Source organism: Aspergillus pseudodeflectus, assembly GCF_044049435.1.
Source record: "Aspergillus pseudodeflectus strain CBS 756.74 chromosome Unknown BJX68scaffold_1, whole genome shotgun sequence".
In the NCBI taxonomy this organism is placed as follows: domain Eukaryota; kingdom Fungi; phylum Ascomycota; class Eurotiomycetes; order Eurotiales; family Aspergillaceae; genus Aspergillus; species Aspergillus pseudodeflectus.
The window spans coordinates 1400956-1418191 of record NW_027263777.1 but is presented as its reverse complement, the minus strand read 5'-3'; the positions used below and the strand labels follow the sequence as shown (position 1 = coordinate 1418191).

At 51.7% G+C, this 17236-nt stretch overlaps 5 protein-coding genes across 5 annotated transcripts; 3 read left to right on the top strand and 2 right to left on the bottom strand.

Annotated features, from left to right (window-relative positions):
* Positions 1–2029: 2029 nt before the first annotated feature.
* BJX68DRAFT_273919 (putative telomere length regulator protein (Rif1)) lies at positions 2030–7619 on the bottom strand (the record flags this gene model as incomplete). The annotated part of the gene is made up of 3 exons (XM_071047560.1): positions 4728–7619; positions 4555–4694; positions 2030–4504 (listed from the first exon to the last, which is right to left on the bottom strand). The coding sequence occupies exons 1-3, from the start codon at positions 7492–7494 to the stop codon at positions 2030–2032; spliced, it is 5382 nt and encodes a 1793-aa protein (XP_070905904.1). The 5' UTR covers positions 7495–7619.
* A 536-nt stretch (positions 7620–8155) lies between these two features.
* Positions 8156–9888, top strand: BJX68DRAFT_260617 (synembryn; the record flags this gene model as incomplete). The annotated part of the gene is made up of 7 exons (XM_071043922.1): positions 8156–8183; positions 8254–8328; positions 8387–8463; positions 8516–8674; positions 8721–8840; positions 8902–9746; positions 9792–9888. The coding sequence occupies 7 exons, from the start codon at positions 8156–8158 to the stop codon at positions 9886–9888; spliced, it is 1401 nt and encodes a 466-aa protein (XP_070905903.1).
* Positions 9889–10151: 263 nt separating this feature from the next.
* On the top strand, positions 10152–11413 carry BJX68DRAFT_223326 (polysaccharide biosynthesis domain-containing protein). Its single transcript, XM_071038122.1, has 5 exons — positions 10152–10310; positions 10385–10409; positions 10487–10771; positions 10844–10880; positions 10944–11413. The coding sequence occupies exons 1-5, from the start codon at positions 10266–10268 to the stop codon at positions 11005–11007; spliced, it is 456 nt and encodes a 151-aa protein (XP_070905902.1). The 5' UTR covers positions 10152–10265; the 3' UTR covers positions 11008–11413.
* BJX68DRAFT_273911 (ABC transporter ATP-binding protein) lies at positions 11088–15819 on the top strand (the record flags this gene model as incomplete). Its single annotated transcript, XM_071047559.1, has 6 exons — positions 11088–12024; positions 12076–12739; positions 12791–13516; positions 13832–14642; positions 14697–14819; positions 14879–15819. Exons 1-6 carry the CDS (start codon positions 11597–11599, stop codon positions 15817–15819), a joined length of 3693 nt encoding a protein of 1230 aa, XP_070905901.1. The 5' UTR covers positions 11088–11596.
* BJX68DRAFT_223320 (dienelactone hydrolase family protein) lies at positions 15801–17091 on the bottom strand. The gene is made up of 3 exons (XM_071038121.1): positions 16753–17091; positions 16557–16638; positions 15801–16471 (listed from the first exon to the last, which is right to left on the bottom strand). Exons 1-3 carry the CDS (start codon positions 16988–16990, stop codon positions 15943–15945), a joined length of 849 nt encoding a protein of 282 aa, XP_070905900.1. The 5' UTR covers positions 16991–17091; the 3' UTR covers positions 15801–15942.
* Positions 17092–17236: the final 145 nt, after the last annotated feature.

The following is a 17236-nucleotide window of genomic DNA, read 5'->3' as shown; positions in this document are numbered from 1 at the left end:
GTTCGTCGAGATTCATCAACGGTCTCGGTAACTCTTCTAGTCCGGGCTCTGCGTCGTTTGGCCCGAGGACCGGACGTTGAAACTCGGTTCGTAGCCTCGTGTGGCCAAGCCAAGAAAGGAAGGTCGAGATCGGTTGATCGCATGGCTCACTTCTCTCCGCGTCTCCTCACCTCATCTTCTCATCTCCCCATGGCCCATTTCGCATCTCTCGCCGCTCGGGTTCTCTCCTCATTTCGTCTTATCAGTGCCAATACTCCGGAGGTCCATGCGTTTTTGCGCCTACGCCTACGCCTACGGATGCAAATGCAGGTGAGATGAAGCCGGGAGGTTCCAAGGTTACCGGCGCAAGCCGAGGCACCCTGGCCGTCGCGTCGTCCATCCCATCACGCATACGCATCCGCATCCTGGTCACGCCGTCACACTATCACGCAAGTTGGCGCTGTGGTGAGTTGTTGGATTTTAGTGCTTACGTGCTCGGAAGGATGAGCTAGAAATTTGGATAGATGGAGCGCTTTATATCCCAAGTACGTATGAGCAATCCGTCTATGTATTATTCCCGCTGAGTCATGTGTACCGCACCGTGGTTATTACTGAATAAATTCCAATTCAAAGTTGTGGGTTGGAGCTATATATTTCTGCGCTGGAGCAGGCTTCTGACCTCACATTGTAAGTACAACCAGGATCAGCTTCAGTATTACCATCACTTTTAACCTGGCGGATGTCAAGCGACTTTGGATATTCCGTAGTAGATAACCCCAATACACTATAGAATTGGGCGGCCGACGACTATCTCGTAGTGGCTTATCCTAAGGATGTGCAAATCCAGGGTCTACTAGTTTAAACGTGCGGCGCCCTGTTCTCAATGAAAGGCCTAAGCAGTAAATTAAGGTGATAAATTCCCTTACTAAGCACATAATTCCTCTTCAAAAAAGTGCCCATTCATCCAAGACCAAAAGATATCAATCCGGCCTTTCTCGGTCTACGGCTCCTTCCTTTTCTGGTTGCAGTTTCAGGTGGTTTTCGAGGACTGTTCCATGTATGATAGTATTAAAACGGTAACCCAAAACGAGCACTTATGGCGTAGTGGTAGCGTGTCTCACTCGTAAAAAGTTTGAGTGATTAATGAGAAAGTCCATAGCTTACCTGTGTGAGGGCTTTTTTTTTGGCATCCTCTTCTCGCCGACACACACCTAACTAAACCTACACCACAAGACACACTTTGTGTCTGTCGGTCGGTCCTTTTATTCTGCAAGACGCCTGCTTACTTTTCATGTATATCTCCAAAACAATAACCGTCTTCCTGACAATGGTAGCATGTGCCAGTGTCAAACAGTATCAAAGCAGAACGTCTTTTGCAGCGTGGTTTCCAAGCCCCTGGATCGTCGGATACGCTACACGGAATCAAGCCACCAAACACACCCGACACCGCGAAACCATAGACGTGAGGATAGACACCGCAAACCAGCCCAGATGCTATTATGTGCCAGGCAGGAACTCGCGGTGGAAATGCGATTCCAGCACACCCATGGCAGGGATTACGAACGGGATGAACGATTAGTAGGGCTGACCGTTCGCTGCTACGCCCAGGAAGAATCGATCTACCATTGATAAAGGACCTGAAATGCGGATTTCGGATATAAGATAACTGACGACAATTCCGTCGGCATGGACGAAGAACGGTCTATATAGGGGATACAAGACAGGTAGCTAAGAACTCGACTCAAACACTCTTCTTCAGTAAGATCTGGAAGGTAAGATGAGATAAGAAGACGAGCAAACAGCAACAAAACAAAAAAAAATGCCGATATTGGGAGAATAGTAGCATGAGGAGTGAGTGTCGCTCGCCCCGATCCTCCCGCTATCTACTCCTCCCTCGCCCTCTTCGTAGCATGTGTAATTTACCAAAGAAACCGAGTTGCATGGTTGTGTAGGTGCAAAATCCGATTCCAAACGCCTTCGCTATGCAAAATCTTCCATTTCCTGCTTTATCCTTAGTTCTCTTTCTTTATCTTCTGTCTGTTTTCAAGCGCTATTGATGGCTTGCTGTAGTCTCGCCGTGTCGCCTCATAGCCTCGTGCATCTCGACACGCAAGTCGAAGAGGAGGTTGTCCATTTCCCTGACAGTATCGCGGTCCAGAGAGGCGAGTTTGACCTGGTCGAGGAGTGTGCGGAGAGAAGCGGTGATTGGGATACCGTGGGCGGGCCGAGGGCTCGGCTCCCGTTGTTCGGGTTCGGGCTCATGCTCGTGTTGGGGTTCCTGAGCTGGCTCGGGCTCTGGGAGGGCTGATGATTCTTCCGCTGAAGAAGGTTGTGCTTGGTCCACGGAGATGCTCGCCTCAGGCTCGGCAGGGGTGGTTGTAGGCTTTGGCCCGTGCGCTTCTGCCATGTGTACGTCTTCGGGTTCTTCATGCACCTCGGGCTCCTTGATGGACTGTAGGTCTGGTTGAGAACTCTGTGTCCCAGGGGCCTCCGCCGGAGATTTGTCAGTAGCTGAAGGCTCAAGAGACTCTTCTGGCTCGCCGTCCGGTGTTCCTCTTGTCGTTGCATCTTCTTTCCCTGACGCTGCCGCAGCAAGCTGAGATTTGCGCCGTTCGGCCCTTCGCTCCCTTTCTTTCTGCTTTCTGCTCTTCCGCGCACTACTGGGTCGAGGCGATTTCTTCGGAAGAGGAGATTTCTTCGAGACGGGACTTTCTTCTGGGATATCAGGTGCGGGAACACCACTGATACGGCCTGATCGTCGTTTCTGCGAAGATTCCTGGGTTTCTGGCGCCTTGCCGTTTCCTTTCTCCTTCTTTGCCTTGCTTTCAGGCTTAGGCGACTTGCCTCCCCTAGCAGCGGGTTCGGCTTCGTGCGTGTCTTTTGCTGTGACAGCTGAAGAAGACTGTGCTTCTTGAGTGACAGTAACGACCTTTTGCTTCTTCGACCGAGCAGGCTGGCCATCCTCAACTTGGACTGCTGGGGCAGCGCTAGAGGAGAGTCTTGAGGAACGACGTCTCTCTTTGCTAGACTGCGTGGATGTCTCGGCTTCTTCGTCTCGCTTTCGTTTGCGGGTAACCGGGGCTGGATCCACCGAGTCTGGCACTTCTGAGTGGGATGCGTCGCTGCCCAGGTCCACAGCGGAGACGAGATCGTACTCTAGTTGCGAGGTAGCCTGTGTGTCTGTGTCATCGCTGGAGTCTGCGGCGGCATCGGGTTGCTCGGGTTGTTGTTTCTCCAGGTGCTCGTCGCGCCCGTCGGTGACCTTGTTCTCAGGTGCTGAGACAGGCTGATCGATAGGCTCATGGATGGGTTCAATAGATAGTGCCTTGGGCATTTCTTCAGCCTGTTGAGGAGCGGTCTCCTCATCCGTTGTGGAGCTCTTCTCTGTAGAAGAGCGAAGACGCGTTCTCAATCCCCGCCCAGGTTTTGTCTCTACATTGACATCGCTTTGTTCACTTTGCTCATTTTGCGAAATGCTGGTGTCGGCATTTTCCTTGTTAGCCACCTGCGACAGTTGAGATCGTCTGGACCGCCTCGCCCGATTTCTCTTCTTGCCCTTCCCACCGCTATCTTTGACAGCAGAAGATTTCGTGGGCGACGGTTGTCGAGAATCTGGAGTCTGTCGGTCAAGCTCGGGAGGGGATGAGGGAGGATCGACCTCCATCGCGTCATTATTGACGGCAGAAAACGAAGGAGGTACCGCGGATGCTACCGATGAGGTCCGACCTCTAATAGCAGGTGTCGGTGATGAGCCGAGGAATGTGTCTTCGTTGTCTGCCGACACCGCTGGTATCGTAGGTGTCTTAGGAGTGTCTGTGCCGGAATCTTCGTTTCGCAGGTTGCGCAGGTGAGGCGGTGTCATAAACCCGAGCGCCCGCGGTGTATTTCCCATTGGAGATGATGAGCGAAGGTTGTCGATCATCGAAAACACTTGGCTATGCTGGGCAGCGTGTTCGTTATCGGACACTGGTAGAGCGGGACTTTCATTGCCATTTGTGTTATTGGTGGGGGCAACCCCTGGGAGAGTTTGCTCAGTCGGTTTTGTCTCCTGTGGAGCCGCGACCTTCGTTGCAGACGATGAATCTGTAGGTTCGGAGAAAGGGTTGCCTGGAGGAGCGTCTAAAATGAATGCAATGCGAGACTTTGCCGGTACATCCTTAGAAGTGACCGTCGTGTTCTGGCTGGGAATGGTATGCGGGATACCCTGCTCATCGTAGTCAGTTATCGAGTCACCCGACGGCCTATAAGCGCCACCTACATCTATATTTCCCATTGGCAAGCCGCCTCGCCTCACATAACTAACCCTGGTTTTGACGTCCTGTACCGCAATGTGTAAGTGGATAGGGCAGCCTGGGTTCAGCTGACACTCAAAAGCAGAATTCCAAAAAGCGAGAAATTGTTCAGCCCTGGTATACTCGGACGCGCGTAACCCCGAGCAGAAGGTGCGCTCGAATCGTTGCAATGTCGCATCATTGCGAGGTAGAGCACCCAGAATATTCAAGATAGCTGCCGATAGCTCCTGGCACTAATACAAGTTAGTATGAAACATATCATTCTCTTCGTGCGTGCACTTACAGCAATCAACATCCTCTTTTCACAGCCTCCTTCAACCTTCAAGTGACCAGCAACATCCCTCAGGTAGTAGCCAAAGGGTTCTTGGAGCTTCTCGAGGAGCATGCAGCGGAAAATAATACTACCTGATCCAAGGAATGATACTACCGACTCCATAAATTCAGCAAGACCCGTACCTTGAGAATTTGTGAAGTTATCGTAAGACTCCTTGAGGATCCCGTGGACAAGTCCGACTATTTCGGTAGGGAATGGCGGCTCGCTGAACTCTCGTTTTTGCTGGTTCATCATGTTTCTGTCCCAGTAATGGAAAGGAACTGTTAGGCAATGCCTGATGATTGAGGATGCTGGGAAGTACGTCTCGTGGACCGTGAGCGAGTTCATTGCAGCCGCCAGAGGTGCAAGTGCTATTGCTGACACAGCCGAGTCTCCTTTTTCGGTACGCAGGACGCTCATAAATGTACCCAAAAGTTGATCCCAAAATGAGGAGCTGTCGGCAAAGCTCAATCCTGCGGTGAGGATCTTGATGACATTGTCGTAATCGCGGAACAAAGGTCCATCCCGTTCTCGAGCTGACTCAGTGGGGAAGGAAGACAAACAATCCGCACACAGTTGGGCCGTTGATTTCCAGACGGTGTCCGCGAACCCAGCGACGCTGGAATCGAATCCATGGCCAGTTTCGACCAAATCCACGCATTGTCGGAGGATATCGAGTTGGGGTCCTCTCGAAACTTTGCCGTGGCACACGGCTCCAACAACCTCGCCGATCAGGCGAGAGTAAGCAATTTTCGGTGTCGGAAGGCCCGAAACATTGCTAATAAGGCGGAGCAGGTGCAGAATAGGGCTGTCAGGATGGTTACTGGCGGTTGAATGGCGGTTTGTAGTGGTGTTAACATTTGGGTATGCCGCTTCTGCTGTCTTCAAAAGTAATTTCTCAGTAACTGGGATATTACCAAGCGCATTCACCATGGTAGTCGACAGAAAAGCGAAGCGGTCGAAGTAGGTATCCTCCGACTCTATCTCGAAAGCATTGAGTGACGATGGCCTTGCTTTCCAGATGCGCTGGAGAAAGGCCAGTACATGCGCCACCGCCTGCATTGACTCAGGAGAAGGCGTTATCTCCTTGCTGGCGGCAAATGCGAGAGCCTGGATCAGATTTGTCCACGCAGCGGCGATGTTGGACGTTCGCGGCTCGGTTTCCCAGACAGACGATTTCAGCAAGGACTCAAAGACCTTAAGAACAGTGGCGATTCTGGACCTAACCCACTTGCAATCCAAAGGAGGCAGTTCTTCGGCAACAATTCTTTTCAGCTCATTTACTCGATTCTCCGACCAAGCCTTAAGCGGTTGCGAGCTCCATAACATATGAGAAATGGCATGGGCAGCGCGATCGCTTAGACTCGACACCACCGAGAATGTCTTTTCCGACGGTAATGCGATGTATTCTTCCCAAACGATGTCTAGCTGGTGGAAAGACGCATCAGGACGGAAGGCGTAGTAGAGAAGATTGTGGTAACTGGAAACCACTAATCCGCTGGGCTGTGTGTTTTGCTTGTCTATCTTCTTCCTCTCAAATTGAGAGAGTATCGGCTTGCTCAGCATCCGCAATAAGGACCGGGAGGTTGCCTCGCTGATATTGACAACTAGAACGAAGCGATTCCAGTTCGTGATAGCTCTGGACTTGATCTCAGGATCGCTGCAGTTGAAGCATTTCTGGAGCACAAGAACCCATTCCTTGAAATGCGGCCACTGGTCAATGTTGAATCGCTTGTTTCGCAAGAGCAATGTCAGGACACCCCATATTTGAGGAACGTGTTCTCCTGTCTCGGGGCTAGCCATCATGCGCGTCATACGCTCGCATATTTCTGACGCCAATTTCCTCTTATGTTGATCGAGAGGCTGGTCGAAAATATCGCGAAGAGTTTTTGACAAGGTCGAGTTGGCTCCCGCACTCATGTAGGCATTGAAACCAACATCTAGCGCCTTCAGTCTGATGTCTTTGACATGATGAAGCAATCCAGACAGGATGTGATTCATCCATAAGGCCGGCTGGGAAACAAACGCGGATTTGTTCAGCTCGAATATGCGCTCATAAATCATAAGACGTTGAGAGACTATCCCGTTCCCTTTCACTTTGTCGGTGAGGCTATTCAGCATTGTAAGTAGGCGAGAGATTCGAGCATTCGTTATTATCCGCGGTTGGTACTTTTGCTGAGATAGAACGGAGAGGTAATGGATCAAGACGGATTTCGGAAGTCTGCCATTTTCAAGGCAGCTGACTGCGTGATCGACAAGGAAAAGTTTGAAGTCATCAGGAAGATGCGGAGATATTTGAGGATGCCAGACAAACACCACGGAGAGCTTTAGGGCCTGGATTACGACATTTGTTTCCAATGGCCCTCCTTTCGTAAGGTCCCGGCTGACATCGCGTTGGATAAATTGTGTAATCAACCCCAGCTTGCGCACGATCTCCTCCTCGGTTGGAACTTTTTCGTATGCCCTCAATGCATTGAAAAACTGCATATAGGCATCACTCCTCGAACTTGTCTTGTCTCCAGCCAGTTGCTGGGTGACAGATTCCAACAGCATCGCGAATGTTTCGGGAGTATACGATGTGACTTCTGACAAAGAGAGGGGACCGGGCGAGTTTGTTGCCTTGAGTATAGACCGAGCGGGTTTACATTCGTTCGAAGGAAGAAGGACTTTCGATTTCGCATTGGTGAACGTCGGAGGCTTGATGTATTTCGGCCATGGTGAGAAATTGACACGCTTCGATTGACGACTTGAAGGGGCACCGGTAGAGCCGTTCGGAGGAAAGGGAGATTCGATGGGCGTCTGCACAATCACTGGCGACTGTTCTGTCCGGCCTTTCTCAGACAGCGTGCGTGATGCAGTCCTCGGTGGAGTCGGCGGACGAGCAGACAAAGGACTGAGAACGTCCACCATATTTCAAGAAAGAAAAAGCGAAGAAGGAATGGAGAAGGTGAAATAGAACATTGCGATGCGGCCAAACTCCAAAGACCGACTCAGACCACTCCGTCCCTAACTTGACCGAAGGAAGCATTCAAAATTGTCGGAGGCCCATATGGGATCGGCTGCAGAGACGCTGGGGAGACGCCAAGCCAGGCTCTGCGAAAAGCGAGACGCGCCTGTGGCTGAAGACGCGTAAAGTGGTCGCCCAGCGCGTTCTATGCCTGAGGCATTAAAGAGTCAGGCCACATTGGCAGCCTGACAGCCTTGGAGTTCAGGCTACTTGCGGAGAAAGCTGCTGACTCCTCTGCTGGAGTTTCCAAGTTTCGGTGGGGTTCTGCCGTCTCTATGGCGCAAAAGTCCCTGAACAATGAAACATTCGGGACATAAGTTAATTGGATTCCTTCTTTCCTTTGAATATATCATCTATCTAGCACATCTTGATTTTCTTCTCGGTTTGTTTCCTGTTCTTTTCTGCGCCAAACCCCAGGTCTCCCGCCGCTAGAGCTGCTTTTCGCCCGATCGACAAGCTGAGTGCTCGGCCAATTTCTTAGATACAATTCGATGCTGGCACCTGATCCTACAAAGATTCAACGTGAAGACTGACTCATCAGAAAATACGAGCGTTTATGAGACGATGGAATTTCGTGTTCTCCAGGGTCCAGGTATAGCGCGAACCATGCCACCAGTCTGCAGAAGCAGTGCGCTAACTACGGCGCGACCTCGATTTGACAGAGAAATTGCGGCAAGTCACTAAGCTCCTGGAAACGCTTGAACATGATTTGAGTACCAAGTCTTTGAATTCTGCAGGTAAGTGACTACTGGGCGCTAGATCAGAGCTTATGCTAAGCTAGTGACTCCTTTCAAGAGCGCACGCAGACCTTGCTTCAGCTGCGGCAGCATGGCACTAACCCAGACAATGCGGGACCTATATATTCAAGACGGGTACGAGGATATTTCAAATGTTGATTATGATGGATGTCTCTGATGATTTTAGGGCATCGACATCTTATCAAAATATGGTGTCGATGGAGAGTCAACAGACGTGCGGCGCGCTGCGCTGCGATGTGTCGCGAACGCCCTTCTTCTAGATTCAAATATGCGCCAGCTGTTCGTGGACACTGGCCGAGGTGGCAAGCTGGCTGAGATGCTCAAGGTATGCGCGTGATTCGTCCACTCTACCGCATGCTAACATGGCACAGTGCGACTCGTCTGAGGATGAAATGGTTATCAGCCGGATACTCTTCCTTTCCACTTACGACACGAACATGGACTTTGATGCCCTGATCAACAAGCATTCTCTAGGAGATAACGTCAACTATGTGAGCAACTTTTATGCGACGGAGCTTTCCCCCCACTAACGCGCAAATCCGCTGCTGTTAGCAAATCCTCCGACACTCTAAGCAATTTCCGAAGTCTGGCAGGAAGCCTCTGCCACAAATCGATGAATTGGCGCTTATTGACACGCTGAAGCTGGTCTTCAACGTTGCCAAGATCTATCCAGATTTAGCGCCTACGTTCTCGACGTCAATTCCCTATATATTCAAGATTATCAGTCGTATTGAGATTCCCCTCAAGCCTCTCGATGGCCTCCTTGGTACGCTTCTGAACTGCTTGTCGACCCTGGATCTTGAGAACAAGAATGGCAAGCCCTTTGATGGCAGTCCTCTTTTCCCCACCTTCAACCAAAACTGCAACGTCGATAAGCTTATCAACATCTTGGATCAGGCAACATCGGCATATGATCCTTTGGAGCTGGAAACGAAGAGCATTCCCCTCCTCCACAGCCTAGTTGTCATTCATGAGCTAGCTCCGGATGGCCCTCGGAAATACATGCAATGGCTTCTCTTGCCTGATGACAACGACAGGAACCAGCCAATCGGGCAATCCGACACGCTTTCTTCAAAACTACTCAAGCTGTCAACCATGCCATATGCGAACCTCAAGGTCGCAATTTCTGAGCTCATGTTTGTTCTTTCTGGCAGTAATGTCGAAAACTTAACGAGGAACATTGGCTACGGATTCGCCGCGGGTCTACTCGCATCGCGGGGCATAGACATCCCTCAGTCGGCAGGCGAGGCATTCTCAACAAATTCAGAAGGCCTCGACCCTGATGTCAACCCGATCACAGGTCAAAGATGGGACGCAGAGAAACCAGACACGGGGCCGCCGATGACGAAGGAAGAAAAAGAACGCGAGGCAGAAAGGCTCTTTGTTCTCTTTGAGAGGTACGTTTGACCCGTGCCCACGTAGTAACGCTAACATTGGAATAGGGCCAAGGCGAACGGTATCCTCAGCGTTGAAAACCCGGTCACCCAGGCACTGCGCGAGGGGAGATTTGAAGAACTATCCGATTCCGATAGTGAGTAGATATTATTGGGAGCTATTTTGCTTGGAGATTTCCAAAAAAGGGCATATAATCAACACAAGGGTCTATCAGACAAATGTTTCCACCCAATAATCAAAACCTTTAGCTCACAGTATATAAATACAGATCGCATCTCAGATCCCAATGATATACTTCCATGGAACGTCGTAGAATGCAAAGACCAGTGCCAATGACGTATCCGTGCGGCGGGGTTTTGGGCGGCAGCAAAAATCCTCGGCAAAAAAATGAGAGTATCGCGGGGCACTACCAGTCATCTCAAACAACCATCATCTGTCGCTATCCTTCAAATCTGACTCGTTCATTTAGCCTTTCATATTACCTTCTTTCTATATCTCAAACACCCCCCAAAACAGCCAAAATGTCGAAGCCTTTCGATCCCGAGCAGGCCCAGAACCTGGATGATGTAGGTCACCCGCTGCATTGAACACACGACCTTCTCCCACGGCGACGCCGAGATGCTGACTGCAGCCACAATAGATGGAGAAGCAGTTCGCCGTGAAGGGTACGTACCCCACATTTAGCTGAACTTCCGAGTCCGACGACATCCGGTTTACTCACGCGCACGCGCATCACCTACAGCCGTCGAACACTTGATGACGTACTGGTCGATTCTCGAGAAGGTACCGGGCTCGCAGCTGCGGCTGACGAAAATCGACGACGAGATCTACGAACACTTCAAGGCCGAGTTCCCCGACTTCGACCCGGCCGCGACGATCGACGAGGACCAGATGAAGAGCAAGGAGGGCAAGGAGAAGTGGCGCAACTGGATCAACCAGTACGAGAAGAAGATTGACGATTACAACTTTGGCACGATGCTCCGGGCGAACCCCAAGACCGAGTATGAGCAGGATAACACGATATTCGGTGAGTGGCGAATTGGAGATTCATCTGGTGTAGAGCGAGGGGATGTGTGGTCTGGCTAATGCGGGGCAACAGCAATGCGCATGCAGTTCTACGCTGTGGAAATCGCCAGGTAAGCCCGTTCCTTGTGTCCAGGCCGGATTCGGTATACTGACAGCATCCCCTTTGGGATTAGAAACCAAGCTGGTCTCAACGATTGGGTTTACGAGCAGGCCCAGGCGAAGAAAGCGAGCTCATAAGCGGTCGTTGCTATCTCCGGACAAATCCGACTCGCCGAAACCTAGAGACTAGACACAACCCAATTCAAGCGCATGCCAATGACACAATTCCTGTGACTGTAGATTCCAACGGGAGGCGCGGTCCGTCTGTCGCGTGGCCTGGAGAGCGCTCCCTTGGCGCTTATCGGCGAACACAGGTTGACCAGTGTTCCCTGTTACCCATACCTGGAAATGGAAGATATTTTTGTTCTGTGCATAAAAGTGTATATATGAGTTCCTTTGTTCGTGGTGGTTGTGAATGCAACACAGTCAGCCTCAATGCAGAGAACAATACTAAGTAAATCCCTTTGATGCCCTTGCATGAAACACGCATCAATCTGGCCGTTTTGGGAAACGCAAAGCAAAACTAATCCGAGTCATGGTCCTCTTCGATTCTTGGTCGAGAATAATGGAACTATTACGCGATTCAGCTGGTGTCACTGCGTCTCTCATGTCACATTTTTGTCAACTATGCCTCACCTATATCCGACCTACTCAGCGATCTCTCCTTCATCACCAATTTCACCAATCCTCAACAAATGACATTGCAATCACATACACCTCTTAGCCGATGATGGCTACAGGTATCGGAGACCGTCTACACAATCTCGTCAGAACCCCTTTACTCAATTTCACGACGAGCAAGCATGTCCCGACTCTGGCAGCAGCCGTACTCTGTACCTTCGTCGCCAGCTTTACGGTACCGCTCTTCTCAATCATCCTTGGCGGAATATTCAATCAGTTTACGCTGTTCGGTGGAGGAGAAATCACCGGTCAGGTCTTGATCCAGCAAGTTTCGTCGTATGCCATCCTGCTTCTTGGGCTGGGGACTCTCGGGTGGTTCTGGAACGGAATCTACTTAATCCTCTTCATGGCATTCGGTGAACTGCAAGCTGCCAATGCTCGAGATAAACTGTTCAACGGGCTGTTGAAGAAGAATCAGCGGTTCTTCGAAGAGCAGGAGGAGGGAACTCGGACATTCTTGGGATGTATTCAAATGTGAGTGCATTCCCAGCCATGGGTGTACAATTCAACTCACCTTTCGTACAGCCAGATACAGGAGCTGCAGACGGCTACCTCACAGTCCCTCGGGTTGGCCCTACAATACTTCTTTCGTACACTGGTCTCCCTCAGCGTTGCGTTTTATACCTCCTGGAACCTCTCCCTCGTCATCCTAGCAGGGATCCCCATCGTCTCGATGCTAGTTCCAATCCTCGCGCCAAAGATCAATGCAAGCATCGAAGCCCAGCAAAATGAACTCAAAAATGCATCAAAAGTCGTCAACAATGCAGTAGTCTCCATCGACACCGTGAAATGTCTCAATGGCCAGGACATCGAGCTCGGCAAGTTTAGCACCGAAGTGGACAAGAGCGCATCGTTCTTCCTTAAACAGGCCCACTTGAACGCTCTTCAGATATCCGCCATTCGGTTCATGATGTTCGGCATGTTTGTGCAGGGGTTTTGGTACGGAAGCTCTCTTGTGCACTCTGGGAAGCTGTCCGCTGGTGACGTTCTGCGGACATTCTGGGCTTGTTCTTCTGCCGCTCAGTCTCTTGAGTCTGTGATGCCGCACCTGGTCATACTCGAGAAAGGCAAGGTTGCTGCGACTGCGCTGCAACGGATACTACGCGGCGGTGATAAGAACCTTCCTGAGGTGGAGATGCAGGGGGCTCAGTATCCAGGACTCTGTGACGGCGATGTCGAGGTGGCATCGGTAAGTTCAACCACGTCAACCCTCAGCTGAGCACGAGACTTACTTCGCTAGTTGTCATTTGCATACCCATCTCAACTTGACCGGCCAAGTCTGAAATCCTGTGATTTCACCTTTCCAGCTGGAACTACCACATTCGTTATCGGCAAAAGCGGCTCGGGGAAGAGCACGCTCGCGCAACTACTCACTCGCTTCTACCGCCCTACGTCAGGACAGATCTTTATAGACGGCAATCCGATCCAGACGCTGAGCACGACGTGGATCCGCAATAACATTACATGCGTCGAGCAACGTAGTATACTCTTCAACGAGTCGATTTTCAGAAACATTGCCTTTGGACGGCGTGATCACGAGCAGGTTCAAAAGGAAGACGCGGCGGAATCCATCGATCTGGCGATGCTAGCAAGCACAGTTGAGAAACTGCCGAGCGGAATAGATACCCTCGTCGGCGAGGGAGGCAATGCCCTCAGCGGCGGTCAAAGGCAGCGAGTTGCAATCGCAAGAGCTCGATTGCGAGACCCCCCAATTCTCATCCTAGATGAGCCGACGAGTGCCCTCGATGGGTCGAACCGTGTTCATGTCATGAATGCTATTCGAAAATGGCGTGAGGACAAGACCACGATTATCATCACTCATGACATGTCTCAGATCAGGGACAACGATTTCGCTTACGTTCTAGAGAATGGCTCGGTGGTTCAAGCTGGGTATAAGGCAGAGCTCAAGCACGAACCGGAGCTTGCTGGATTCTTCAGTGAGAATGACAATGGTGACACCGACAAAGTCTATTACGGCGACGAGTCGACGGATACAGCTTCCATGTGCTCTGACGATACTTTTGCCGAACAACCGCTGAAGGATTTCTATGTTAACCCTTCTCGTGCCAACAGATATTTCAGAAACTCACCGTTGCATAGTGGCGGGGAAAAGCCGGATAACATGTCTCTTCGAAAAGATCCATTCGCTCTCGAGACCCAGATCCCCTTGGAAGCCCTCACCCCTACGACACCTCGAGAGGTGCCGCTCAGTGCACCATCGTCCTCCAGAGGTCTCAAGCGCCGATTGAAGAAAATGCGCAAACGAGCCAAGCGCTCAAAGCGTGAACGAACAATTAGTCCACTCACCACCCTGCAAAACCCGATCCGAAAAGCAATGCGGTCAATCATCCCCAGTCTATCGCCCAAACACCGTCTGCTGCTGTTCGTTGGAGTTCTATGCACACTGGCACACGCCACCGCGACGCCTATCTTTTCATACCTCCTCTCCCGCCTGCTCCATACATTCTACAGCCAGACCAACGACAGCATGCGATGGGCCCTCGCCGTCCTTGGCGTGGCAATTGGCGACGCATTCACCAACTACTTGATGTACTACCTCCTTGACGTCTGCGGCCAAGTCTGGATCGATCAGCTACGGAAACAAGCATTCCAGCGCGTTCTCGACCAGGCCCGATCGTGGTTTGAAGACGAACGGAATACGGCCGGCGAGCTAAGTACTTGCCTGCATGAAAGCGGCGAAGAAGTCCGGAACCTGCTTACTCGTTTCAGCGGGTATATCCTCGTCTCTGTCTCGGTTACACTAATGGCAGTTGTCTGGAGTCTAGCGCTGAGCTGGAAATTGACTCTTGTTGCGTTGGCTTGTGGCCCAGTTATCTATGTCATTACGCGAGGGTTTGAAACGACGAGTGGAATATGGGATAGGCGATGCACTGCAGCTAGGTCGAAGACGTCAGAGGTGTTTGTTGAGACTTTTGCGGAGATACGGACGGTGCGCGGCTTGACGTTGGAGCACTACTTTCACCAGAAGCATCTGAGAGCTGCGTCTACTTGCTTGACGTTGGGATTGAAGAAGGCCATATACACGGGGCTGCTGTTTGGTCTTATTGAGTCGATGATTCTTTTCGTTAGTGGTGAGTGGCCCATTCCTACTTACCCAGGAGCGAGCCAAAGCCAACAATATGCAGCATTGATCTTCTACTACGGGGCAGCCCTAGTGCGCTATGGCGACTTTACAGTCGAAGACATCATGTCTGTCTTCTCTGTCCTGCTCTTCAGCATCGCCTACGCAAGCACGGTCATGACATGGAGTAAGCCCTCCTACCCCTCACCTCCTTTCAGTCCTTCTAGCCCTAACTAAGACACGTAGTTCCCCAAATAAGCACCTCTCGCGAAATGGCCCGCCGCCTCTTCCGCCTCGTCGACCTCCCAGCGCACACATCCCACGAACACATCGGCACCCAAAAACCAACATCCATAGCTCCCATCAAAATCAAAAGCCTAACCTTCCACTACCCGTCCCGCCCAGAAGCGCCCGTCCTCCGAAATATCTCCCTCTCTATCCCCGCGGGCTCCTGCACCGCGCTCGTCGGTCGCTCGGGTTCAGGGAAGTCAACAATCGCCTCGCTCCTCCTCGCACTCTACGAAACACCTCCGTCCCCTTCATTCACGGGGACATTGTCTGAGAACGCATCGAGTATTTCCCTAGCAGGAACCTCCATCCGCACGCTCCATACGCCCACCCTGCGCGACCAAATCGCCATCGTCTCGCAGACACCCACGCTCTTCCCGGGCACAATACAGGAAAACATCGCCTACGGCCTCCCCACCACCTCACCAATCCGCACCCTCCTCAACGTCCGCGCCGCGGCAACCGCCGCCGGAATCGACGAGTTCATCTCCTCGCTACCACAGAGCTACCAGACCATAATCGGAGACGGCGGAGTCGGTCTTTCTGGCGGACAAGCGCAGCGGGTCGTCATTGCGCGTGCGCTTGTTCGGGAACCGCAGGTCCTCGTCCTTGACGAGGCGACGTCGGCGCTTGATCCGGGGAGTGCGGAGACGGTCCGGAGGACGGTTAGGGGGCTTCTGCAGGCGCGGCGCGGGTTGACGGTGCTGATTATCACGCATGCGAGGGAGATGATGGAGATTGCGGAGAATGTTGTTGTGCTTGATGAGGGGAGGGTTGTTGAAACTGGGAGCTTTAGGGGGTTGGTTCGGAGGAGAACGGGGAGGTTGAGGGCGCTTATTGGGGGTGATGATACAGAGGCCCGCAGTAGCAGTGCGAACAGCACACCGGACAAGATATAGTCATTCAACCAAGCGCAACATACAGCATACAGTATAGGGCAAACATAGCATAGCGTCGCATGAATACCACCCTGATATCCGGACCAAACCAAACCATTACTCAAGACCAGCCAGCCCGTAACATTAGGTGCGCCTCCCAAAAACTCTCTGAAAGAACGCAATAGCCTGCTCCTCCGCCTCCTCCGCCTGGCGGCTACTATCCGGCACGGCCGTATCAGCCCGAACACAGAACCCATGGCCCGCCCTCGGATAAACCCTCACCTCCCCACCGACCTCCTCTTTCTCCTCAACAACCCGCTTCACGACCCCAATACTCTCCCCCTTAAGCACACTATCCAACTCCGCCAAAGCAAAGCTCACGGGGACAACGAGCTTTTCGATATCGCCGGGGACAGACAGGAAGCTCGGGTGGCCTGTGAATCCCGCGTCGATGAGTCGTGTACTCACACCATTGACGTCTGTCGATGCGCCATGTGCAAGGAGCACAGTGTGCTTCCCACCCCAACAGAAGCCTGCGGCGCCGATGGGGGTACTCAGGTCTGTCGAGCGGCGCAGGGCGCTGAAGAAGGACTCTACGACTGGGTAGGATTTTCCGGGGTAGTTGCGTGCTATGAAGGGGATGAAGCCGAATAGGGTGGAGAGGATGTGGTAGCTGTTTACATGTTAGTCTTGGTGCCGCTCTTTGGGTATATACTAAGATAGTGGAAATAAAGCAATGGGGAAAGGGGTTGGCATACGGCTTAACAACCCAATCCCAGAGGGACCCCGTCGCCATAACACCGCGGACGGCGTCGAGCATATAGACTGGTGCGGCGGTTCCTAGACGACATCGTCAGTTATATATTCAGCTCAAACCATATCATCCCCATTTTCATCTCCATCTCCCTCCACAGGATAAGAACGAACACAACTCTAAAGATCAAAGCAGCATACCCTTCATAAAATCCGGCAACAAAACCCGAAACCCTCCCCGCTGCGCATAATGATCCGCGAGGATGCGATTATTAACAAACTCCCAGCCAAAGGCATCAGGGATGATGACGATGATTCCTTTGGGCTCGGTGTTCTCTGGTGGCTCGGCGATGTAGACGTCCAGTCCGTGGAGAGTCGTGACGTGACCGGTTGGGGTAGAGGGGTTAATGTGGCCGGCGAAGCAGTTGGGGCAGGACATTTTGGAATATATTTTCTTTGAATTGTACGAGTGGCTATAAAGTTAGAGTGTAAAAGAGAAGCGTGTTTGCAAATGAGAGGAATGAGAAGGTTGGGAGAGATTTTGGCGTCGTGAGAGGGAGGATGGTGGTGGTCGGGGATAACTAGGGTTAACTCCGTGAGGCTTGAAGCCGCGGTTCATACGAGTCTCGTGATAGCTGTGCTCTTTGAGTACCTGTTTGGTGTATGTGGCTTGAAGTAGACTTTT

Coding starts and splice junctions, on each gene's coding strand:
- BJX68DRAFT_223326 (XM_071038122.1), top strand. CDS start 10,266: ATGTCGAAGCCTTTCGATCCCGAGCAGGCCCAGAACCTGGATGAT. Junction 10,311..10,384: donor AGGCCCAGAACCTGGATGAT/GTAGGTCACCCG, acceptor CAGCCACAATAG/ATGGAGAAGCAGTTCGCCGT. Junction 10,881..10,943: donor TACGCTGTGGAAATCGCCAG/GTAAGCCCGTTC, acceptor CTTTGGGATTAG/AAACCAAGCTGGTCTCAACG.
- BJX68DRAFT_223320 (XM_071038121.1), bottom strand. CDS start 16,990: ATGTCCTGCCCCAACTGCTTCGCCGGCCACATTAACCCCTCTACCCCA. Junction 16,639..16,752: donor GTTGCCGGATTTTATGAAGG/GTATGCTGCTTT, acceptor GATGTCGTCTAG/GAACCGCCGCACCAGTCTAT. Junction 16,472..16,556: donor TGGGATTGGGTTGTTAAGCC/GTATGCCAACCC, acceptor ACATGTAAACAG/CTACCACATCCTCTCCACCC.